Source organism: Myotis myotis, unplaced genomic scaffold, assembly GCF_014108235.1.
Source record: "Myotis myotis isolate mMyoMyo1 unplaced genomic scaffold, mMyoMyo1.p scaffold_m19_p_1, whole genome shotgun sequence".
Taxonomy (NCBI): Eukaryota; Metazoa; Chordata; class Mammalia; order Chiroptera; family Vespertilionidae; genus Myotis; species Myotis myotis.
In genome coordinates, this window is record NW_023416313.1 from 152596307 (window position 1) to 152621400 (window position 25094).

A 25094-nucleotide genomic window follows, 5' to 3' on the forward strand; every position below is an offset into this window, starting at 1 on the left:
ACTTACAAAGTTCTCTAACCCTGTACAACAGACAGGATTCTTAGCTCATCCTTCTGTTGAGTCAAAGTCTCCCAGTTAGTCAATCTCCCCCGTTCATGCACAGGAGAGCCAGGAAAAAGTCTCCTGTCTTTGGGCTACTCCTACCCCAGGGAGCGCCTTTCCTCGGGGAGGAGACTGAACCTCTTAGTGTTTCATTTTCTTCCACTGCCTGTGGGGGGTGCTGGGTAAACATCTGTTCCTAAGAGCAGTGTCAGAAGAGGTCTCCTCTACATTGCCTTCACCCACCTACACATTTCCTCCCCTTTGCCTCTGAACCAGCCCACAGGCCTTGCTCTCTACTGGCAATGTCTTCCCCACACATTTCCAAAAAACAGGATTCTTTCATTAGAACTCTGATTTTAAACCTTTCAGAAGGCATTAAAATATGACCCCATCTGGCTTTAGCCATCCTGTCTTTCTAGGAAAATACATTGACTCACAACCTTTCCATTTCCCCAAATTGGTCGCTCTCAGAAGACTCTTTAAAGCTCTTTTAGGGTACAGTTGGATATGAATGTTGCCAATAACAGGTATCTGTAAAAAGTGTGAAAGTGACCTATAAAGCTAAAAGCATTCTGTAAATAAGAAATATTTGTATTATTTTGTATACAGTTTCATATATTTCTGCTGCTCTTGCCTATGCAGTCTTATTTATTTATTTTTTTTTTTAGCTTTGTCAGTAGGGGCTATTTTTTTTTGTAAAGTCTTAGACATTTAGAACTATCAAGGAGCCCTAATCATTTTAGAGGGGGAAATGAGATGCACAGATGTTAAATCAAGTCAACCCAAGATGCCACAGGTGGGAATGGCAGAAGCAGGGGGAGAGCTCAGGTCTCCTGACCCAGAGAAACCTCTTTCCCTCTCAGCCTCTCTGCCCCTTCCTTGTCTATAATGAAGCAGCAGAGAGTGACACAGCACCGGTGTGGGCACAGCAACAGTGTGCACTCAGCGGGTAGTAAGTCATTGCCGTAGGATTTTATATCTGGTGAGGATGGTGTAATTTGGCAGTTTGTCCTCTTATTCTCTGGTCTAGATGAAGAGAGAGAAGCCCAGAGAAGTTAAGCCAAGACACAGCTTGTTAGGAGGGAGTCAGCTGCCTCTCAGTCCAGTGCTCCTTCTCCTATGTGCCAACAACTTTTGTACATAATGTAGCTCTGTAGACAGGAAATCAGAGTGACAATTGCTCCTTTGTGTATCTAAAGCACTGCTCTGATTGTGGTCTATTGATGGACATTAATAAATGCCACTGTGCTCGGGCTTCCCAGCATGTTTGATTTTCAAAATAAATTGTATTTCATTCAAGGGAACAGCTAAGTTTAACTTTAGTGTTTCAATGGTTCTCATCAAAGCATCAAGTTCAATTACACAAACATGCAGACTGACAATTTAAATCAGAATAAAAGGATAATTCTTTAATTTATTGACTTTTCTATTCTGCCAGGGACATTAGTCCACATGCAATTAGCATTTCATCTGTAATGCTAGGAACCCTGGGGAAATTTAAAATGCCAAGGTACAGACCAGGGAATTGTGGAAAGTTTCTTAATCAATCTACCTGGAAGCTGAGCACTTATTTTTATACTGTACATAGCAACTATCCTCATTATTTATCTTGATTTCTTCAATCATCATAGTAAAAGGCTAGTTTTCACCAGCAGGGTTTCAAATATGGAAAAGACAGTGCACCCTAAAGAAGGAGGTAGACCAGTTCACCCAGCTCTCCCTGGATTTTCCTACAACTCATGGAGTTGGAATGAAGGGAAAGGTGGTTGATTTACCATTCTCAATCTCGTAATCTGCGAAGGCAAGTTCTGAGCCTTTGTTGGTGATTAGCAGCTCCCCATTCAGTGTGAAGATCATTGAAGCATCATCCAGGTTAATCATACATCCAACCACATCTCCTGGCTGCCAGGTACGTCCAAAATACCCACTCCCTTGATGCCAACGCTGCCCCTAGGAGACAAGATCCCAGAGCTCAGAGTAATGGAGGTCCTAGAAGCAGCCCCCAAGCAGCTAGAGAAATCACCAAAGGAGCAATTTCTCCTAACTGGTAGTGGTACCTGGTTTCTACAAGGCACTCACCTCTCTACCAAGGCCAAATCACAGGGAGGAGTGATCTATCTTACAGATGAATGAAACTGAGATACATAAGGCTCATCAGAAAAGGTGGCCCAAGTTTCCCAATACCTAGTCAGCTATGACAATAAGCAGGCCTCCCTCTAAGGCAAAGTGGTAAGACTTTCGCAGATACTGGCTGTGTAGTGTTCTGTGAACCTCTTCTGGAGTAGAGGCACTGGGGTGAGGGACAAGGGCAGATGTACAGGTGATTATAGGAAGAACTTGGGTGTACAGAACCCGCCTTCACCAGAGCAAAGAGCAAATGATAATCACTAGGTAATAATCTAATAGTAGTTTAAATTAACCAGTGGTGGTGGCCACTGATTTTGAAGCCAGAGACTCAGACACTCAGTACTTCCAACTTCCAGAGAAGTGTTTGGAGAAAGAAAAACCTTGGTCTGAGGATGTGTGGACACTCTCTGGACTCACCCTGCTGCCTTCAAACACAAAGGCTTGGTCATCAGCGCCCAGCTCAACATCAGGCCGACAGCCTGGTCGGGCCCAGCCCACACGCATGTCTCCTCCAGTCACCACCTCAAACTCAAAATACCACTTTCCAGATCTCACTGCATAAGACCGCTCTACCCGGAAGAACCGGATCTTGTCTATGCTGACTTTCTCCACAGCTGGGTCAGCTATCATGAGAAGGAAGGGGAGTTGAGGGTATAGAAGGGAGAGAGAGAGAAAACACAAAACTTTATTAATTAGGTAGCATTCCCTGAAAGAATTTGAAAACAATGAAGACTGATATAATATAATCACTGAGCAATTATTTTGTAGTAGATCCTTTAGAGAATGTATCTCAGATTTTCCTAGCAACAACCCTAGGCGGACATTTTACAGAGGAAAAACTGAGACTCAGAGAGGTTAATAAATCACTTGTTCAATGTCACAGAGCCAATAAATCAAGAAGAGCAAGGATTTGAACTCAGGTCTGTCTTACCCTAAACCCATCCTTGTAACCACCTGTAATACTGCCCCAGTGGCCTGGCACATCCTGGGGTATGGGATGACAATGACATGGTCATAAATTATAATCTGGTGATTTTAATCATTGAGAGAATTTCATTTAGGGATGGGATTACTTGGTCCAAAAGTAAGCTGATATTCAACATGTTTGGAAAATAAAAGAAATGAAAGTTTTGCGACCAAATAACCTGAAAAGCTCAGCTATGCTGGGGGATAATTTACTCCCTGTGGGACTGGGTCATAGATATGCTCCTCATAGACACATCTGTCAATGGGACCATGTTTTATTATCAAACATGGTTTCCCCACCCATCACCCTGGTTCTTAAAATACCCCATTTAGTTTAGTGCTCTTCAGCAACAGTATCACTTTTAATGGTACAAGTTAGATTTACTCAAGGGCAGCATCTCCCCAGAAGAGGACACGTTAAGTTAAATTGGAACCAGAATGAGCAATCTCCACTCATTACCTAGTTCCTGGTCTGATGGCTCGATGTTATAGCCATAGCCAACGAATGTCCGGACAGCTTCGCGAAGGCTGTCCCTGTTTGACTTCTTGGTACGCTCATCCAGTAATGCGTATGGCACCAGGCGGGGATTTCGTTTGTTCTTCAAATCCTACTCAAGGCCAGAGAAAAAAGGTTTGGAGAAAATACATTCTGTCTTTACAAATAGCTTGTCCCACTCACACATTCCCAGAAATAGTCCCTCCTTCCTTGAGTCTACTAGCTCTTCTCCTGGTGCCGGGATATTTAGCAATGCACATATTTACTACTTCTCTTCAGACTTAAATGAGTATAAATGGAAGAATTTTACTTATGTTCAAAGCTAGCATTAAGGAAACACTTTTGTAATAATGCCAGGCTAGGAGTAAAATGAAGTGTCATGAAAGAGTTGGAAACCTTCATTCTCAAGGCATGGCAGACAGGGATTTATGTAACTACCCCCCATGGAATGATCATGCTAAGATTTAAACTGTTAGAGTCTCCTCAAGCAGCCTCTTAACAGAGAAACATCTGTGTTCATAGAGGAACGTCAGAAAAGGTGGCAGAACTATAGTGGGTCCATTTCATTGCAGAGGCACACATTCGTATTAGGGTCTGCCTCAGTTCCTTAGGGAGGACTAAGAAGATAATTGCAGTGATGAGTCATTATAAATAAATATACTGCCTGACATGCTCTTTGAACCCTCTGATTCCCTCCTTACCATGGTTCCTTTTGTAGTGGTCTTCTTGCTTCTACACATGTATAAGTTCAGAGACTCAGATATGAATGAAAATGAGTGCACACAGCTATCCCTGAACTTCCCTGACTCTAATCCTGGTATTTACCAAGATGAAGGAAGCATTTCAAGAAGAGAGTGTGCCAGATGGTTTGGAGCTGAACTCTGGCTCTAAACTCTTCCTAATTCCTTGCTGCGCCTTGGCTCTTAAGCTGCCTCCTGCTCAAGCTAAGAATCCTGGCTGCCCAGAGGAATCTTGGCCTGAAGAACTGAAGTAAGGGGGACACAGGATTCTGAGAAGGCTGGTTTGCCCCTCTCCTGTGTTAATGTCCCCTCCTTTTCACACTCAGTGGTGATACTTGAGAACATTCCAGAAATACTGCTGAACTGTGATGTTGATTTGTGAGAGCCTTGGAGAACGGCATGAAAGCTCAATTCTCCACAAGGCATGCAGTAAGAAAGGGAGGGGATGAAGGCAGATGCAACCATTGGGCACATACACAGGGCAACATGATCACAAGTGAACCAGACTAATAAAGGAAAGTAAGACTGTCCTTCTACAAAATTGGAATTGTGCTGGGAGTTAATGTCACTGTGATGATTATGAAGACTGTCCAGGCCCAAGATTCTATAAATAATGAATGAGCAGAGGCAGGGAGGACAGAATGCAAGGGAAATGCCCATTTTCCAATCTAACACCTACCAAAACAATGGCATGTTGAAGGAGGATCACATCTCCTAACCTTCTCAGCAGGCCTGACCCAGCACTTCTCACCTGTTGAATGCCATAGGTCCATCCTTGTTTTATTCTGTCTTTTGCCCAGACATTATGTGCATTTTCTGCAAGCTTATCCACTAAGATTTCCTGAGAAGGTAATAGCTTCACATCAGACAAATCCAAAGGGGCTGGTTTATAGCCATTAGACATGATGTAGCTACAAGTAAACAGAAACAAATTATATATATTTTATTGATTTTTTTTACAGAGAAGAAGGGAGAGGGATAGAGAGTTAGAAACATCAATGAGAGAGAAACATTGATCAGCTGCCTCCTGCACGCCCCCCGTGAGGATGTGCCTGCAACCAAGGTACATGCCCTTGACCGGAATCGAACCTGGGACCCTTGAGTCCACAGACCGACGCTCTATCCACTGAGCCAAACTGGTTCGGCAACAAATTATATTTTGAACAGATCTGTATGACTCCCCCATTCCAGATTTTAGATCAATAGCACATGGTAAGAAAACTGAAAACAGGGCTTCAGTCACAGCCTTTATCCTGTGGCAGAATGGATAGCTCAATTCTATTTCAAGTCAATAGATGAAACCCCTCATCCACCATCATTTTAGTTAATGTGTGTCACAGACTCAAAGGAGACTGTTGGAGAAAGTGGATGATCAGTGCAAACCCATCCTTATTTGTAACAAAACACTTATTGCCCTACAAATAATGGGCACATTTAGCATGCTGTAACACCACCAGAAGCTCCTCCATCCTACTTTAAAACACAAAAGGTTCTAACCATACCAGCAAGGACAGGACCTTGAGCCAATGGTTTTTTAGAAATCAGCAGAGAATGACTGTTCAGTCTTGGAAAGTTAAACCTTTACTTTGGGAATTAAAAAAATTATGGCACTAGAGAATCTCTGAATTTGAAGTGATCTTAGTGAGTGGTTAGGTGTCGGTCCAGGAGTCACAGCCTCAGATGTCTTTACTTTAAAGGTGACGTGAAGATGAGAAAAAGAGCAGTATGAGTTCAGGTAGATGCACGTGTGAATGCAGAGGACAAGGCACACTGTAGAGTGACTCTCAGAGGAGCAGATGATCATGGCCACCTGGAAATGTGAGTCCAGAGGTTCTCATGTCTTCAGGGTCAATGAAAGCCCAGACCAGGGCCAGAACCTAAAGGTGATGACGTGTAGACCAAGGCTCACGCTACCCAGGAACCTCTAAGCAGTGTGAGATTCAGGGTCTATTGTAGGCATAAGAAACTGCCCCTCCTCCACCTTGTCAGGATGCCTGATCATGGGCTACTCAATATGCATTGATTACTGGACACTGACTCCAGCAGCCTGGGCCAGCAGACTGCCTCTGCTGCTGCTGCCTCTTAGATGTGCTGGTCTCAGGCTCTGAGAGAGGAGCTTGGGAGTTTAACAGGGAAGACGGGGAAGAGAAGTATTTGATTAATTCTGGCAATGCCCTGGCTCCATAACTAATTATGACACCTGTGTGAATGTGTGAGCATCCAAGTCTGGCATATGAGGGAGGGCATGTGAGAGAGCCAGTGGATGTGCCCCTGAGCACGTATCTGAATGTGAGCCCATGTGACTCTGAATGTGCAGGAGAGGGGAAGAGTAGTGCACATGCAGAGTTAGGGGCCAAATTAAATCTTGGCAGAGACACCCATTTTCACAAAGGATTTAGAAGGTTGGCCCAGTATCAGAGCGGTGGATCTTTGCTGTGGCTACCAATCATTTTCAGGGTCCTGTGCCAACTGCTATTTATAGACCAAAAGCAACACATCCAGCTGAGAGTGCTGCATCTCTTGGCTCAAAACTAACAGTAGTAGTGTAGATCTGGGCAGAAGGAACAGAAAGAGGGAAAAGCTGGAAACACTTGTACTTTCGCAGGCTCCTGTCTGGGTGTTTCCGTGCAGCCTGAGGAACCGGAGGAGCCACCCTGGACTGGTGCTAGCAGTACCCGGGGCTGCTATCTGTCTTCATGCATGGGCCTACCATCCTCCCAGTTTGAAAACCAGACTGAAGCATTGAAGTCTTGGACCATTAAAAGCAATCACCTACTTTTTGGACAGTTTGACCTTCTTGAGATCTTCTTCAGCAGCTGGGTTAACATGAGCGATGTGACACCCTAAGGCCAGGAGGGTTCTGTGATGAAACAAAGGGAAAGACTAGGCTTAGCTGCAAATAAAGGACAGCCATAACCCTGTCCCACATCCCAGCTGATAAAAGCAGACAACTGTCATTCATTTAGACAAGGGGCTTACCAGAGCTTTTCTGTAAATAGCGATAGTAAACGTTTAGGCTTTGTGGGTCATGTGTCTCTGTTACTCAGCTCTGCCAGTCTAGAGCATGAAAGCAGCCATGGACTACAGGCAAACCAATGAACTTGGCTTTGTTACAATAAGACTTTATAAAAATTGGTAGCCAGTCAGATTGGCCCATGGGCCATAGTTTGCTAACTCCAGATTTAGATGATAGTAAGCATAAGAAAATTTAAAAAGTTGGTTCCTAATCCCACTTTGAGACATTTTTGAATTTACAAATTTGAATTAGAATTGTATCCCGCTTCTCTGATTCCAGGGAACAGATAGGATCGTAATGGCAATTCCGGAGTCAGCGAGTAGTGACTGAGCACTCCCCGTGCAGGGCCTTGAGCTGCACGAGACACTGTGAGGTACCAGAGCTGCAGCCTCAGGAAGCCTCAGGGTGATTGACAACTTCACATATATGAGCCCCGAGCAAGGCACGATGACCCAGCATTGTTATGCCAACAAAACCACAGTGTCTGTTCCCTGAGAACTAGAGAACAGAAATAGAATGCATAGAAAACAGGTAACAAGCACCAAAAACATTCAAGATGGGAGGTACCAACTTGGGCTAAAAAATATAAAGTCTGAATTAGGCTTTTAATCATGGGTGGGACCATAGATAAGCTAAAAGTGGTTTTTAAGTGGAATTTTAGTGAATCAAACCATGTTTTGTCATTGGTTTTTAGAAACACCTTATCTTTTTTTCTTGATTTAACTTAATTGCAAAAAGTAGTTGGTCCTTTGATTCTGTGTCCCCCCCCCCCTACATTTTCCCTCTCTCTGGAAAGTAGCAAATGGCCTCTAAAGAAATATATATGCTAAACAACAATGGTGGATGTGTTATTCACTTTGCTAAATCCTTTTGTGGCATGAATAATCACCCTCTAATTTATCAGAATGGGTCATGTTTTCCAGGCAAAGACATGTCTTTGAAATTTAGTTATACGGCATTAAGTCATCCACTCACTGTTTAGTCCAAATTCAATTCCACTGAGCACTCACTTTAAGGTTTCAGTTGACATTTGCAGGTTATAATTCTTCTCAGTTTCAGGCAGCTTTGAAAACTCCACAAGGCAGGGGTGTTGTCTTTTATTGTCATCCCGTATCTAGATGACAACATAAAGAACATAATTTAAGTTCGACAGCTCACACTGCCTTGGAAAACAGAAAAGGACACAGTGTGAAACATGGCCCAGGTAATCTCTATCAGGCAAGACAAAGACAGCTATTTGCTGATAGGCAAATAGATGATCTTCTCTCTAGTAAATGATACAGTCCTCAAGCTGCCAGTGGCTTGTGCTCTGTGCATTTGTTTCTAGCTAGTGGCTTCTGGCCTCTATCACCCCTCCTGCTTGGCCGAATTCATGGAACCGCAATGCTACTGAATGGCAGCATGCTTCAGATCATGAAGGACTACAGAAGCTGGACCAGTGCTGTCCAATAGAAATACAAGGTCAGCCACAAAGGTACCACACTTGTGATTTCAGATTTTCTAGTAGCCATATTAGAAAAGGAGAAAGAAACAGGTGAAATTAAGACGAATGATGTATTTTATTTAACCCAATATATCCATCATATTGCCATTTTAATAAGTAATTAATATGAGATAATTTATTAGATATTGTATATTATTTTTCATAGTAAGTCCTCAAAATCTGGCATTTGTTATACTTACAGCACATCTCAATTCACAGTCACATTTCAAGTGTTCAGTAGCAACATATGACCTATGGCTACTGAATTAGTTAATTAATTACTTCATTAATTCAACAAATATTTGTCAAGTGTCTACTATGCGGTAGGTCATAAGCTAGATACTAGGAGTTCAATGGTGAGCTGGGATAGCCCTAGCCCCATGAAGTAGATACAGTCTAATGGGACAGGATGCAATAAAATAATCCTATATAATAAAAGGCTAATATGCAAATAGACCGAATGGTGGAACTGAAAAATTGGTTGCTATGATGTGCACTGACCACCAGGGGGCACGAGGGGGAACATGGGCAGGCGTTGGCTGCAGTGGGATGGTGGAGGTGAGCAGAGGCACCAGACCAAGGCGGGGCACTGGTCGCTGTCATCAGAGCAAGCCTCTGGTGGTTACTGAAAATTCTTTGTTCCTGTGCGCCGTGGTCCTGCCCAGCACTTGCATCTGCTGCCAGCGCTGGCCCCACTTGCATCCGCTGCTGGTGCCTGGTGCTAGCCCTGATCGCTTGGCACCGTCAGTGGGTGCGAGCAGTGGCTGCTGGCCTCTATCACCCCTCAGGGCTTCTCTACCTCCACCTGCTCCTGAGGGGCTATTGGGGTTGGCAGCCGCTGCTCGCACCCGCTGCTGGCAATGGCCCCACTTGCATCCATTGCCGGCACTGGCCCTGCTCACACCTGCAGCCGGCGCTGGAGCCGCTGCTTGCACCTGCTGCTGGCACCTGGCACTGGTCCCAATTTCTTGGTGCCATCAGTGGGTTTGAGCAGTGGCTACCAGCCCCAATTGCCCCTGAGGGCTTTTCCACCTCCCCATGCTCTTGAGGGGCAATTGGGGCAGCAGCCACCACTCACACCCACTGATGGCGCTGGTTCCGCTTGCACCCATTGCTGGCTGTCAGTGGGTGTGAGCAGGGCTGGCTCCGTCAGTGTGTGGGAGTGATGGCAGCAGGAGCAGGGCTGCCAGCAGACAGGGTACTGGAGGCCATGGCAGGAGGGGCTGGGCAGGGTCTCAGAGGATGGGCCAAGACCCGTCCCTGTGCCCACAGCAGCCTCGCAGCCCACAGTTCTTTTCAAGGTTCATGAATTCGTGCACTGGGCCTCTAGTAATAGAAATGAAGGTAAAGTTAAAATTGTGCTTAGTTCTCTACAGAAGAGGTTTGTGGTGTTATAAGAGCATACAGCAGAGAGGTGGTCAGATTCAGGGAGAATATTTTATGGTAGCTATCCCAACATGCATGCTAGAGCAGGACCCCTCGCAGTAACTAAGCTGAACCATTCATGATTTGAGACTTTCAGGGTCACAGGAAGCTTCAGAACTCACCTATACTAGTACTTCTACCTCAGACATGACCTTACAAATTGCAGAACAAAATCAATTTTCAGCCTCGGTGAAAAAAAGCTTTCTCGTGAAAGAGGTTCTTAACCTCCCTTGAGTGTCCATTAATCTAAGTGATACGTCCGAAAACCATATTAAACAAATTCTGATTTAAGACAATGAATCAGCCTCTTTTTACCACCCATGCAGAGAGGACAACTTTCCTAAAGGAAAGGGAGATGACAGGGCTCTCAAAGGGGTGCTGATAATGGACCTCACTCGCTATTCCCTGAATAAAGGAAACCAGCATTTGGGAGTGAAAAGGGAAGTAGGTTCCTGGTTTTGTCTGTGTGGAGCTGGCCTTCCCAGCACTCCTGACAATACTAAACCAACAACTGAACAAGCCTGCTGCTGAACACAGCGGCAGTTAGACAGGTGGTAGTTAGGAGTGAGTTTTAGCTTATGAGGCCCCCTTCCTCATTCAAGTCTTTGAAGAACCCTTCCAGGTAACAAGGCAATCCAACCGTCCACCTCGGCCTGGCCACTGAACCCGTACCTTGCCAAAAGTCCAGCCAAGCTCTATTTTGTTCATTCCCCAAAGCTCGTGGATATTTTCAGCCAGTCTGTCTCGGATCTTCTCTAGCTGAGGCGGCAAAACCACCTAAAAGGAAAAGGAACAAGTGTGAAGTCAGAACTACAAGAGCCAACTGTACTGAAATCTACCATAATATCTCTATGGATCAGGTGTTCTAGTTGACTCCCGACATGTAACCCAGGATTCTTTCCTCTCTTGGCTTCCTCTCTGCCCATCTTCTCTCAGTCTTCTTTGCGGATACTGCTGTTGCGTGTTCTTCACCTGGGAATACTTCCCTGGGCTGTACATCCCCTCTCCATGCTTTCTCCCTGGGAGATCTCACCTCCCCGTATATGGGTAGTCCCAAGTAAGTACATCTCCAGCCACAGTGTCTCCTGAAGTTCAGACCCATTGTTTCAACTGTCTGTAGGATTTTCCCACCAAAGTGTTATTCAGTGTTATTATTGAGTGATAACTCAATATGTTATTCAAAGGTAAATTCATTATCTTTCCTTTTAAACCTTTTTCTCTTCCTGTTTTTTTTCTCTCCTCTTTTTGTTAAAGGGCCTCACCATTGCTTTAAGCCTGGAAGTCATCCTAGTGTCTTCCCTCTTGGCATTACCTGTTCTCCCACCCATCTCTCCTGCCTAATCAGTCATAAAATATGTCATGTTTATTCACTAAGCATATTTCTGAAGGGTTCTTTCCTCTACATCATTCCACTTCATTATTTTCTCCCTGGACCACTGTAAGAGCCTCATAATGGGTCCTTCCCACTCCCCATCAATCTATACTCCATACTCTGGCCAGAGTGATGAGTTTATAAAAACAAAACCACATGAAAACACATTCTTCCTGCATGTCTCCAAGTGTTCCTTGGCACTCCTAAGACATAGACTAGATGTCTTAACTAAGTGTGTTTCTTTAGTTGTCTCATCACAGTCCTCCCAAACACATCCTTTCCAAACTTCTTGAAATTCTTCCAAAAGGTCACACTGTTTCACAGTTTGGTGGCCTTGCATATGCAACCTTTACCTTATACTCACCATGATACACAAATGACAAAGACTCTCTCCTTGACCAAACTCTAGACAGGTACTTCTGAGCTCCTTTTTGACCAGGCTCCGTCCTTGGCCTTACCCTCAAGACCCTAGTTTTAGAATCATGATAAATCAGTTTAACGAGAATCTACTACTCTTGTTATCTGATCACCTTCCCTATCTGATCAAATTTCCTCATCCCCCACCATTTCCCAGATGATAGCAGATCACTCCGGCCTGCCTTCATCTAGAATCCTAGTAGATCAGGTTGGCAAGAATCCATTCAATCCCTAATATTTCATCTTAGTAACTGACCATCATTGACCACCCCAGGCCCTACCCCTCAACCTGCTCCTTGGCTGTAAATTCCCATTTGTTCTTGCTGTATTCAGAATTGACCCAGCTCTGTGCTGGAGTTCCTTTCCCCTTATTGCAATAGGCTCGAAGTAAAATTTGTTTTTACCACTTTAACTGCTGTCCAGCTCTGGTTTTAACACAAACAACCTCAATATTTATCCTTCTGAATTTAGCTCAAATGTCACCACCTTTGGGAAATCTTCCACAATTACCTTCAGGGAGAGTTTCTCTGTGTTTTCCTGGAGCTTTGCTTGTCTCTCCACCGAGGTTACAAACTGTGGGCCCTGCCCAAGTAGTTTCTCTCCCCCACCCCCATTTCAGTTTTAGTTTACTACTACAGTAATAAACAAATTACAACTGTATTTGGATTTTACTGGTTAACTAAGATAATCTGTTTAAACTCCTTTAACTGATTATAGTCTGGAAGTAGATTTGCACACTGGAGGAACCACATGCTTCTCTATCCCATTTCTTTCAGTGAAAGAAGAAAATGTGGAAAAAGGCCTCCACATATAACCCAGATCACAATGTCAGTGACCTCAGCTGGTGACTACCTAGGACGCAGTAACACTAGCTTTATAACTGCCTGCTGGGTGTCTGGGGGCTGGGTTGCTCAGAGCTGGGCTCCTTTCTCTCCACGGGCTGTGGGTGGTTCAAGCACTGGGCACTGTTCCTGTGTAACCACAGGGCTCTACTTAGCGATACTTAATCGGCATATTGGTTAATGTGCCCCAGGGAGAATGGAGTTGACTATGTATGAGTACCTTGTATTTAACTTCTCCTTTGGCAATAATTTCACAGGATGCTAGATTCTAAAAAATGACAAGGTCTCCTTTGAGGTAATAAATTGTACCTTTCCAACAAGAGCTTCCCTATTACTTTATTTCCCAGCCACATTTTCCTAGATCAGTGATGGCGAACCTATGACACGCATGTCAGAGGTGACACGCAAACTCATTTTTTGGGTTGATTTTTCTTTGTTAAATGGCATTTAAATATATAAAACAAATATCAACAATATAAGTCTTTGTTTTACTATGGTTGCAAATATCAAAAAATTTCTATATGTGACACGGCACCAGAGTTAAGTTAGGGTTTTTCAAAATGCTGACACACCGAGCTCAAAAGGTTCGCCATCACTGCCCTAGATCCAAGGTCCATACCAATTCACCATTGGGTTCTGACAGTACTTTTCTGGCTTGTGGATCTACCTCTGTTCTTTGATTTCCAAATATTCAATTCTGCATGTTTAGAAACTCTTCTCACTCTTTGGTCAGGCCCTCTTCTCCTCCCTCATCAAAACTTCCCCTCACTTTTAAAATATCTTTTAGCCCTGACCAGTTTGGCTCAGTGGATAGAGTTTTGGCCTGTAGACTGAGGGTCCCAGGTTCGATTCCAGTCAAGGGCATGTACCTTGGTTGCGGGCACATCCCTAGTAGGGGGTGTGCAGGAGGCAGCTGATCGATGTTTCTCTCTCATCGATGTTTCTAACTCTCTATCCTTCTCCCTTCCTTTCTGTATAAAATCAACAAAATATATTTAAAAAAAATAAAATATCTTTTAGAGGCCCCATTTGTTCCAATAAGCCTTTTCTGAGTAACACACACTGATCTGGTAATTTAGTAAGAAGGGCAGCACAGAGAAGCAGGAATCATGCTCCTGCTCATGTTCTTCCCCAACTGGGGCACTAGCAGCTTGTGTACACAGAAAAGCTAATTGGGTTCTTTGGTCCTCAAACTTCTCGTCTAGAATAGCCAGGAACCAGAACCAGATGATGGAGTCCTAAGATCACCCTGGCTCACAGACTCCTCCCTAGTTTTCCATCTGCATTCTCAACTGCAACTACTCTCCAGGTGCTGTACTAGGCTCTGTGAAGCAGGTGAAGAAATGCTACAGTTTCTGTTCTATCGGACTTCACAACTATCGGCTACCGGATGTGAGAAGGAAACTCATGAGCATATGCACACACCTGAATGTAACAGGGTCATACGAATACTATGAAAAAATGCGTGCTCTAGACCTTCTACACACCAGAAGAACTTTATGCCTCCAGACCATTAACCCAAGCACCTCAAAGACAAATTCCCTTTTCATTTACTTTCTCTAACATCTAGAATAATGATTTGAGTAGCACTGGTTTATACGAAATACTGAAAGCTGTTTATGCCCTTTATCATAACCATGTGAACACGTCTCTCTCAAAATATAGACCCTAGAAGAGGAAAAATGTCCATTTATCAGCACTTTTAAAGCCCTTCTCTCTATCCCATTTCTTTCAGTTTTATTTCCAACTATTTTCCTTTATACTTCTCTTCTTCCAAGCATTCAGCCACACGGGAGTACTAGTACTCATTACCGCATGCCCCTAGTTGTGTTTTTACTTCTAGTCCCTTACTTATCCCATTCCTGTGACTTCACCCCTTGACATCCATCCCCATTTAAGCTTATTGAGGCCCCTTATTGAATTCTATCTTCTTTACACAGACTCTGAACCCATTCTAGCCGGAAGGGTGTCCAGCATTTCCTTGTGCATGCTCTTCATTTTGCACTTACTACATTTACACTTTAAAAAGTAATGCATTCACTTTTTAGCTCTTCAACATGGTTGTGAACTCCCAGAGAATACCAACACAGTTCTGCCTGTGCATCACAGAGCCTAGTACCAGTGCCTTGTGAGTAGCCAGTGCCTAACTTGTCCATTAGTTGAGAAATCCTTAAAGAGCTCAATCTACGCCTATGGTGGAAACATGAAGAATAACAGTGGTTCACATTCTATGACAATTCTATAGACAACAGAGAAGGAATGATGTAGCCCTATTACTTCATCCTCATGGGTTGCCTCCTGTTGGCAGATTGAACCTACCTGGCTGGTGTCTATGGGGCACGGAGTGAAAGAAGCCTGGGAGAGGAACTGGGTGGTTCCCAGCAGATCTCTAATGCCGTCGCTGTCACGTTTATATTCTTTGGCAGGCTCCAGTCTCATCTTTTCTTTGGGAAGTAAGGCTTCATAGCAAGGGGCATAGCCAGAGGGAGGCAGGAACTTAAATTCCCCATGACGTCCACCCATCAGGAAACGTACTCTGTGTCATTTGGAGAGACCAGGAAGAGAGAGGTTAAAAAAGTACCCCAGTCCAAATACACACAAATTCAAGATCAGTTTCCCCTACACCCAAGTTATTTTGTGGGAAGCGACTGGATTCAGACTCAGCACAGCAAACATCCGAAAGTGTGAAACAAAAGCAGTGGACAGAGAACTGCATGTGGTCCTTAGGTGACCATATCAGCCACGTTCTTAAAAGTTAGTTTGACTGTTAATATCGCTAGAGTAAAAAAATCTATACTCTAGTGGATAAGTCACTACACACATTATCACTAGGGTATTAAAAAGAATACAGGGATGATGGTATTATTCTCTAAAAATAAGATTGGAATCAGTGCGTGAGAGCTTTAAGTCTTTTAATCTGAGGGAGATTAGTCACACGTCAATGAAAGGAAGGACGATATAACTACCTGAGGAAAACAGGAAATTCTTATTTTTAGATGAAGGCAAAAGATTTAGTAGCACCAGAGTATTAAACACAAATGGTATACATGCCAGGTGACATTAATAGAAATGGTACACTGCAGGGGCTGCAGTTCTCCAAAGCAGCCATATGAGGGCGACTCTGAGGAAACATCCTCAGGTGGCCACAGCCACAGGGGCCAAATGGGAACAAAATGTTTGCTTATTAGAGTCCCAGTGCTTTTCTGAGGGATGCAGCCATCCTGCTGGTCTCCAAGCCAGATTCCCTGGCTCCCTTCACCAGTGCCTGGAGGGACCGCCAAAGGAAGGGGAAAGGACAGTCGGGGGCTCATAGGAATGGCAGGCACTAATTACCATGCGCTGAAGTCTTTTTCAATATTTTAATTCAGCATTCTGGCTGAATTTCAGCCCCAGGTCTACAAGTTAGGTCAGCATTAGGGTTGGACCCCAAGGAGGAAAGGGTGAACTATTTCAAAATGATATTCACATGCTCCTAAGTTAGCAACTAGAAATCCAGCTTTTCCAAGTGAACTGCAACTACATTAAATTGATGAGGAAATGTGACTGAAGTTTTAAGTAATGAAAACATGGTAAGGTATGCAGCCCAGCAGGGTCAACAATAATTTCACACAGGAGCAATCAATCCACACACATAGCATCTGCACACAACACTCACTCCCTCCACTTAACCACCATTTACTGAGCTCCTAGGACTTGCAATGTTCTCCGCACTAAGGATTTAGCACTGAACACAGCACAGAGTAGGCATCCAACTAGACCAGTGGTTGGCAAACTGCGGCTCGCGAGCCACATGCGGCTCTTTGGCCCCTTGAGTGTGGCTCTTCCTAAGCCTTAGGAGTACCCTAATTAAGTTAATAACAATGTACCTACCTATATAGTTTAAGTTTAAAAAATTTGGCTCTCAAAAGAAATTTCAATCGTTGTACTGTTGATATTTGGCTCTGTTGACTAGTGAGTTTGCCGACCACTGAACTAGAGCAATGGGTCTAAATGCTGATTGGGAGACACCCAGCGAGGGGATAAAGAGGGAGACAAAGTAAGTTGGGGAAGAGGGTTGCTCCTAGATTGGAGTCAAGGAAGGCATCTCTGAGGAGGAGACATATAAGTTAACCCCTAGGAATGAGGGGAAGCTAATGAGTTCAAAATCTAGAGGAAGAGCATTACAGGCAGAAAAAACAACATGTGCAAAGGCCCCGAGGCAGACAGAGCTTGGGTAGAGGTGGTGTCGTGAGAACACGGAGCACCCAAGGGGCAGAAGATGAGGTGGGAGGCGGCAGGGCTAGACCAGGCAGGGTCTGTGAGCCAGGAGAAGGAGCTGAGATTTTCTTCCAGGTGGGAAGCTTCTGAGGGATTTTAAGAAAAGATAAAAATTTTTAGGTTGCTCTATGTAGACAGGCCTGGGGAACAATTTGAAGGCAATTGCAGGCACCTGACACACATCTAGTCACAGTGAGAGATGAGGATGGGTTGGACAGGGGTAGTGATGGCCAACATGGAAATAAGCAGCCACATCCCACTTTAGGGGGAGGGAATTAGGAATGTTAGGAATTGTGGATGGAGTGGGCATGTGTGTGTGAAGCGAGGTGAGGTACACAGAGGAAGGGCTGCGACCCAGCAAAACTCTCACAGCAACACTCTCCACTAGGCCTCACTTCCTTCATTCTGGCAGGGCAGCCTTGCAAGCGAAGTCACAGTGTGGGCTGAGTCACTGTGACTGTGGACATAGCCTGATTGTGAAAATGTTAAATACAAACCTCCCCAAGTGAGAGACCTTAAGGTTTTTTCCTTTCCAACACAAATACATTCTTTATCCCAACAGTATTTTAAGATTAATTATAGAAATATGAATCCTCCCACTTTCCCGTTTTAATGTATTAAACCACAATGTTACAGAGTCAGCACCACAATTATCCCTTGCAAATGTTCCTACATTAAATGTTATACAACAGGGCATGATCTACATATATTAAGAATATGAACAATGACATTAAAACAAAATTGAGTCATTAGCCTGCAGTGTTACTAATTTTGTTAACCTTCAGGAAATAATGACTAAGCCTTGCAACCATTTGTTGAGAACTCCCCAATCCATCCATAACAGAACAGACTGTGTTCCTGACATGTGGAAACTATGGGGTAAAACGGGATCTTTCAGAGCAAAGAATGAGTGTGGGATTTTTTTTTGCCTTTCCTCATTGAACATCCTTCCTGTGAGAAGCTGAGCTGGGAGCTTGTACGGCAAGTGCGTTCTTTGTTACTTGGAACTTAATTATTCTTGAGCTCTCTTGCCAGTACTGTTTCATTTTAAAATTTCTCTTACATTTTAAAATCGGCTGTCCTCTTCTGGAAAGATAACAAATCAAGAAAGGTGGAGTTCCATGTAGCAGTAAGGAGAACAATACTTTCTGCATGTATATTCAGTTATTAAAAGGAGAACAATAATGAAGATAAATCTTAATCTTATCTCCTGTAATGGCCACACAGACTGTAAAATGAAAAATTTACATAGCCAGTAATCAGTGTTTACTGCTTGCTGAAGCATCGTCTTCCAAGCCATAATGCTATGCTTCAGTGGGTGGCAGGATTGGTCTTGGGTTGCTTCCAAAGCCTGTCAGACGGGAGCCCAGCTCCCAGCAGGTGGGACTGGACAGGAGCTGGCTCCAGGCACACCCACCGTCTGTGGCTCCTTCCCTCACAGCCCATGAGGAGCTGCCCAGAGACTGTGGGATGGGCTCCAACAAATCGCCACCACTATTGGGGGTCCTCCTCCTCCTCCTCACTCACTCACTTGCTCGTTCAGGGAAATCCAGACTGACCAGGTTGAAGAAAAGAACTAGGGATGAAATATAGGAAATAATCAAAGGAAAGGAACGAAATGGCTGAAATCCACTTTATTTGAGGATATTAGGATGGGCTACTCTCTGTAGCAGAGTTTTAGCAGAGCTCCCAAAGGAGGACAATTGAGCGAATGCCAATTTTTTCACATCCTGGAGTGAGGTGCTGGATCAGCTACAGAGGAGCTCCCAGTTCTGTTAGCTTCAGCTCACTGTGCACCTCCAGAGAGATAAGCAAGGTAAGGAATTCACACGAAGAGAACTGTCAGGGAGAAAGGGAGGTAGGGGTTCCCTCCCATCTGAAGTGGAAGGGTGAGGGCTTCAAGGACCTACTCAGAACTTCACAACTGGTTCCTGAGGTTTAGTAAGGGACACATTTACCTGTGATAGGGCTAGGGGTGGGGAGAGAGAGGATGGGAGGATGGAAGGGAGAGAGAGAGCTCATGGGGGGGGGGGAGAGAGAGAGAGAGAGAGAGAGAGAGAGAGAGAGAGAGAGAGAGAGATGGTGCCAAGGAGTGTGCTTCTAGAAGGCCAGAGAATTCAAATGAGCCAGCTGTCAGCCATCTCCAGAAAGGCAAATAACTGAACAGAGATCAGAAACCCAGGGGCTCAGGAGGTGGGAGACCTGGGAAAATGTAGAGGGAGGTTTGGAGCCAGGGGGAGCAGCCAACACAAGTGCAAAGCTTGTGTCAAAAGAATTGCCTGTGTCAGAGGCTTCCAGCCCGAGGCCCTTCAAGAAAACTACAGAAGGCCCCAGAAGGGAAAGAGGCAGCCATTGCACAGCTGCTACACAAAGGGCTGATACCACATGACAGCCTCAGCAACTCCAGAAGACCAGCCCTTCCCTCAGCCATCTCACCCCCGGGCTCAGCTCTAGAGGTTCTGAAACAGGGAGGGGCTGGCTAACTGGGAGGAGCTGAACCAACAGGGACAAGAGGTCGTCCTCAGACCTCTGGCCAAGTGGGGGACGGCTCAAACGGTACAAATCGGGAGTTTTTATGTCCACATACATGGAGCTTTTAAATTACTGACAAGATTGTTCTTGTTCTTAAAAGGAATAATAAGGATACAGACTCTGCCCAAGAACTCAAGGAGTCCAGAGCAAGGTTTTGAAGGGTCGAAGGAGAAACCACCAAGTTACACCCCCCTATCTACTCCTGTCAATACATCCATTCTCTGGCACTCAGTGTTTGTCTTTGAAATCCTTTGCCTCATTCATAAATGAGAAGTTTCCAAATAGAATGTAAGTCTCTCTCTTTTAGGTGTATGCTTCCCTGCTCCTTGGGTTCCACGGACTCTCCCAGCTTCACAGAAAAGGTCAAAGTTTTAAAAAAGGTAATTTAAGAATAGAGTTCTTAATTAAAATTAGTTCTTCTTTATCCTCAGATTTTTCTCTGCATTAATGGATTGTAAAATCAATTTCATTAATCAATTTGATCTCTTCCACTAAAGCACTTGTGTTATCTTCTGGGGTCCTTCCCATGGCTCCGACACTCTGTCAGCTCTCAAAGGTTTTTCTTCCTAAAGTGATTACAGTGAGCAATTGTGTCCTCAGATCCTCCATCTCAGAATGAGCAATAGCTTCGGTAATGGCCACCTGGGAGTGCTGAAGTTTCGGGACGTGTGGAAGAATTTTCTATTTACTTGACGGATTTTGAAAATAGAGCAAATTGTATTGAAAAATCCTCATGAGCATTTTCATCTTTTGAGATCTGTGCGTTTTTACTTGCCAGTTTGCAGAAGAGATGAGAATACCTATTGCCAATATCCAGATTTGAAAGACTGACCCATGAATACAAAAAATACAGTAAAAATAAAAGCTTTGCTGTGCTCAGAAAGGACTATTTTCCTTATTCACAGCTAGCAATCACGTGAAGACACTTTAGTCTTAGTTACTCTTACCTACTACTGAGTCCCTCCCAGAGAGTTGGGATGGTGTCCCAAAGAACAAAAGGATGCAGGCTGTGGTTAAGAGGAGAAAGGCTCAGCAAGCTTTTGTTGACCTGAATTCAACTCATGATTTCATAATGGCTTCTTTAGTCCATACTGCTTAGACAGGAGACAAATCTGAGTTATGTACATTCCCACATTCATATTTCTTCCTGGCCAGTGTTCGATGAAAGCCCAGGGCAACCCAGCCAGTGCTCATCATGTTCGTCACAGAAGTATATTTATCTCAGCAATAATTTCCATAGCATTGACCGCAGCAAGCTGGAAATAACTAAGCTGTTGGTTACCTGAGTTTCAGCCAAGTCCGTAGATACCAAGGGAAAACAAACAGCAACTGCAAACACCAACCATCTTTGGATATTGTTATTTTTATAAATTAGCAAGGGCTGGTAAAGAGTTATGTAAGATGATAACATAATCTATGGGGAATTTATAGATATAACATATATTCTACTACAGCAGCAATTTTCAACCTTTCTCATCTCATGGCACACAAACTAATTATTAAAATTCTGCAGCACACCAAAAATGTATTATATTTTTTGCTGATCTGACATAAAAGCAGGTATCATTTTGATTCATTCACACTGGACAGCTATTGTTGTGTTGGCTGTTGTCATTTTTTAATTTGACAATCTAAGGGAAAAGAGGTTAGTGCCCCTCACTAAATTGTCAGGTATTGCATGTTTTAAAATTCTTATGGCACACTAGTTGAAAATCACGCTACTACAGTGATTAATTCATCAATTTTTCTGCAAAACAAAATGTAGTGCCCAAATTTCACTATATCCTCAGCTTCTGCATAATGCTCCCCAGGTGGGTCATGCCATGGTGCCATTTGGTAGGGTCAGACTACCTTTTAATAACAATTTCCTGGAATCTAAGTAGTTGAACCTTTTGGGTGGGCTCCAAGGTACATATGCCTCATCCCAAATTCTGTCCTCTAATGAACAAGGCTGTTACACTGAAGCCCTGCTAAACTAATCACACCAGCCACAAATCACACCAGGAAGAAAGCTAAGAAGGCATATTCATAATAGAAGAGAGTACATATTGATGTGTGGATTTTGTAAATACTCATGCTGCCTTTGACTTCACTGTGGGTAAATCTAATTGAGAAGACTTTTCCTTTTTGATGACTGCTGGCAGGGACATCCTAACCAGGTGTTGTTATTAACAAGATAGTTTGTAATCCTATATAATAAAGAGGTAATATGCAAATTGACCACAACACCCTCACACAAGATGGCCACCCCCATGTAGTCCAAGATGGCTGGCCGGGGAGGGAAGTTGGGGGGGACCAGGCCAGTAGGCGAAGGCAGTTGGGGGCAACTAGGCTGGCAGGGGAGGGCAGTTGGGGGCGATTGAGCCGGTAGGGGAGGGAAGTTGGGGGCAACCAGGCCAGCAGGGGAGGGCAGTTGGGGGTGATCAGGCCAGCAGGGGAGCAGTTAGGTGTCGATCAGGATAGCAGGGGAGTGGTTAGGGGGTGATCAGGCAGGCAGGCAGAAGCAGTTAGGGGCAATCAGGCAGGCAGGCAGCTGAGTGGTTGGGAGCCAGCAGTCCCAGATTGTGAGAGGAATCCCAGATTGGAGAGGGTGCAGGCTGGGCAGAGGGACACCCTCCCCCCCTACCCCAGTGCATGAATTTCGTGCACCAGGCCTCTAGTTACAAAATAATGTGGGGTCACCAAGACAAGACTTCAACCTCAGTAAAGACTATTAAATAGGAGGCAATGGGGCTGTAAAGCAGAAATCTAATTGAGAAGCCATAGAGAAGTTAAAATTGAGGAAATTTCTAAGTTCTTCTCTGATGGGAGAAGAATCTTTCTCTCGAAGGGCATAGTCTTGCACCTTGCCAGGAGAGACACTACATAACAGACAAAATTCTACTCTATTGGGTAAAAACAATAATTTGTTTTCAATTTTATTATTAAACACACTAGAGGCCCAATGCATGAAATTCATGCATGGGGGGTAGGGGTTCCCTCAGCCAGGCCTGCACCCTTTTCAATCCAGGACCCCTCGGGGGATGTTTGATTGCCGGTTTAGGCCCGATAACTGCTCTCCCCTGCTGGCCTGATCCCCCTAACTGCTCTCCCTTGCCAGCCTGAACGCCCCTAACTTCCTCTGCCTTGGCTCTGCCACCATGGCTTTGTTTGGAGGACATTCGGAAGGTCTAGAAGATGTCCGGTCTAATTAGCATATTACCCTTTTATTAGTATAGATTTATTTTCAGTAAGATCTTTTAACTTGGAGTTAAGATCCTGGTTTCTCTTTCAAGCTCGCTGCACAAGTGAACTAAAGCAGTGAGCAGTAGAGGGGGAACTACTGTGTTTCAGTACAAATCACACCTCACCAGCTGATGTGACAGTCAGTATTAGGACATCGATCCCATTTGCTCATGAGTGAAAATAAACTGACACAGGACCAGCACTGACCCTGACCAGTGACACCATGTGATGGATTGGATGTACTTCGGCGAAAGGTATTTCCCAAGAATGCAGGCCAACTGCGATCCATCTCTTCTCAGATCATATCATGTTCTGAGAACCAAAGACAGGAATATCTCAGGGATGATATTTTCCTGACAGAAAAGGAGGCTTGAGAGACATCAAGCCCCTGGCGTCCCACTGGAGCTTGCTGAGCTGCAATAAGCAAGAAGCTCTCATAGCTAAGGTGTTAGCTTTTCAAGTCAGCACATTTGCACAGTCCAGTTTCTTAAATTCTCTCAGCAGCTGTGCCTTATAAATGGGTGAGCCATCTCATGTTTCTCATCCGGGAACTCTTCTTCTCTCTCTCCCGTGCATGGAGAAGGCTGCATGATCTGCTGACTGAGAGACAAGCTGCTAGAAAGATCTACAGGTGGATACCTATCAGTCACCTATTTCTTCACCTGTTAGCTGCAGTTCCTTGCCAAGAGAAGAGTTTTTAAACTCCCCCCTCCCCTGCCATACACACACCAAAAACACACACGTTTAAAAGTCCTATCTCCTATCTCATAGCTCTGAGGGAGATTAGATGGATGAGTTAATGATTAAAAATCATTATGCAGCAGGCAAGATTGGATGTACTATTCTCTAAGCACAAAATATTCAGAAAAGTCCATTAACCAGCAGACTGGAAAAGACCCCTCTGGAAAGATTTGACTTCTAGCTAAGTGTTTCTCTCAGATGGGAAGCAAAACCCAGTAGATGGGATGTGGCGAAGATAAAGATGGGAGGGGCACTGGCGCTGGGTGACCATGGCCATCAATCACCAGGCAAATGCCGGCCTGGGCACTGACGGCTCAGAGTGAGCAGTTCCTCCAGAAGAAGGCACTGAGTCAACAGGTGGATGGCCAAACGCTCTTACCTAGTATTTAGATTTCTATTCATTCTCTTTATTCTTGGGGAATGGAGTGGGAAGATGAGCAATGGGGCTTTACACTGGTTTCCCCCAGCTGCCACGGGGTCTTTGTCCATTCAGTTTCTTTGTGCTTATAGTGCCTATATCTTTTAATATGCTCCTTGTTTTCTACCTGCTCCTAAGGATACCTATGAGGAATGATATGTCACACCACACATATGAAGGGAGAATTGGCATGAAATTCTCATGGAAATATCATCCGCACAGAGAAACACAGGAAAGAACTCCCGACTTTTAGAATTTAGTCCCTGGGGCTAATGTATAATCCTCTTGCTAAAGCTGGTGATAAGTAAATTTACAAACCTAGTAAACTTTTACTGTAGTGGTCCTCCATTTCTTACAAGAATACCTAGCAATGATAATGTTTAATTTCAATATATTATACACATCTATATGAGTATGCTTATAAATATGCATGTGTGGATTTATGGGTAAGTACGTGGATATTGTGCCACTAGGTGTGTTTGCAAACATACATTACTGTATATACTGTGCATGCTTGCAAATCTGTGTCAAATTCTAAAGGTTGAATATCATTTCCAAAGGATAATGTTTTATTCCTAAATAGTTTATTTACTGGAAACAGGACAGAATTTTTATCCTCTATTATAAATATGTGAACATATCTTGATTTATCTGTCCACAGGAGGTGCTGAGCCTATCACAGGGCTGTCACTCTGGAAATCCCATCACTTGGGTGCTGGGAGCTCTGTGATGGCTTTTTTTGTGGTCCCACAAAAAGCTCTGCTCTGCACAACTCTCCTCCTCTCATGGCCCTTTCCAGTGGTTTCCATGGACACCACAGTGATCCTAACTAGTTTCCTGCTCAACTGATGATGATCTCCTTAAGAGGCAGGAAGCAAGATGGCTAAGAAAATTTTGGGAAAAAAGAGTTAAGTTGGGATCTTGCCTTCCAGATGTTAAGATGTAATGTCAGACTAAAATAATTAATACAGCATCCAAATAGTGCAAAGAAGAGG

At 44.1% G+C, this 25094-nt stretch overlaps 1 protein-coding gene across 1 annotated transcript in view; it reads right to left on the minus strand.

The window, feature by feature from the left end:
- RYR3 (ryanodine receptor 3) overlaps window positions 1–25094 on the minus strand; it is a 370839-nt gene that overhangs the window by 203882 nt on the left and 141863 nt on the right. Inside the window, exons 20-27 of the mRNA XM_036346438.1 lie at window positions 15246–15462; window positions 10968–11072; window positions 8398–8501; window positions 7148–7231; window positions 5123–5282; window positions 3596–3743; window positions 2587–2792; window positions 1818–1992 (exon numbers count right to left, since the gene is read on the minus strand). Coding sequence (XP_036202331.1) covers window positions 1818–1992; window positions 2587–2792; window positions 3596–3743; window positions 5123–5282; window positions 7148–7231; window positions 8398–8501; window positions 10968–11072; window positions 15246–15462 — 1199 coding nt within the window. The remainder of the gene's footprint in view (window positions 1–1817; window positions 1993–2586; window positions 2793–3595; window positions 3744–5122; window positions 5283–7147; window positions 7232–8397; window positions 8502–10967; window positions 11073–15245; window positions 15463–25094) is intronic.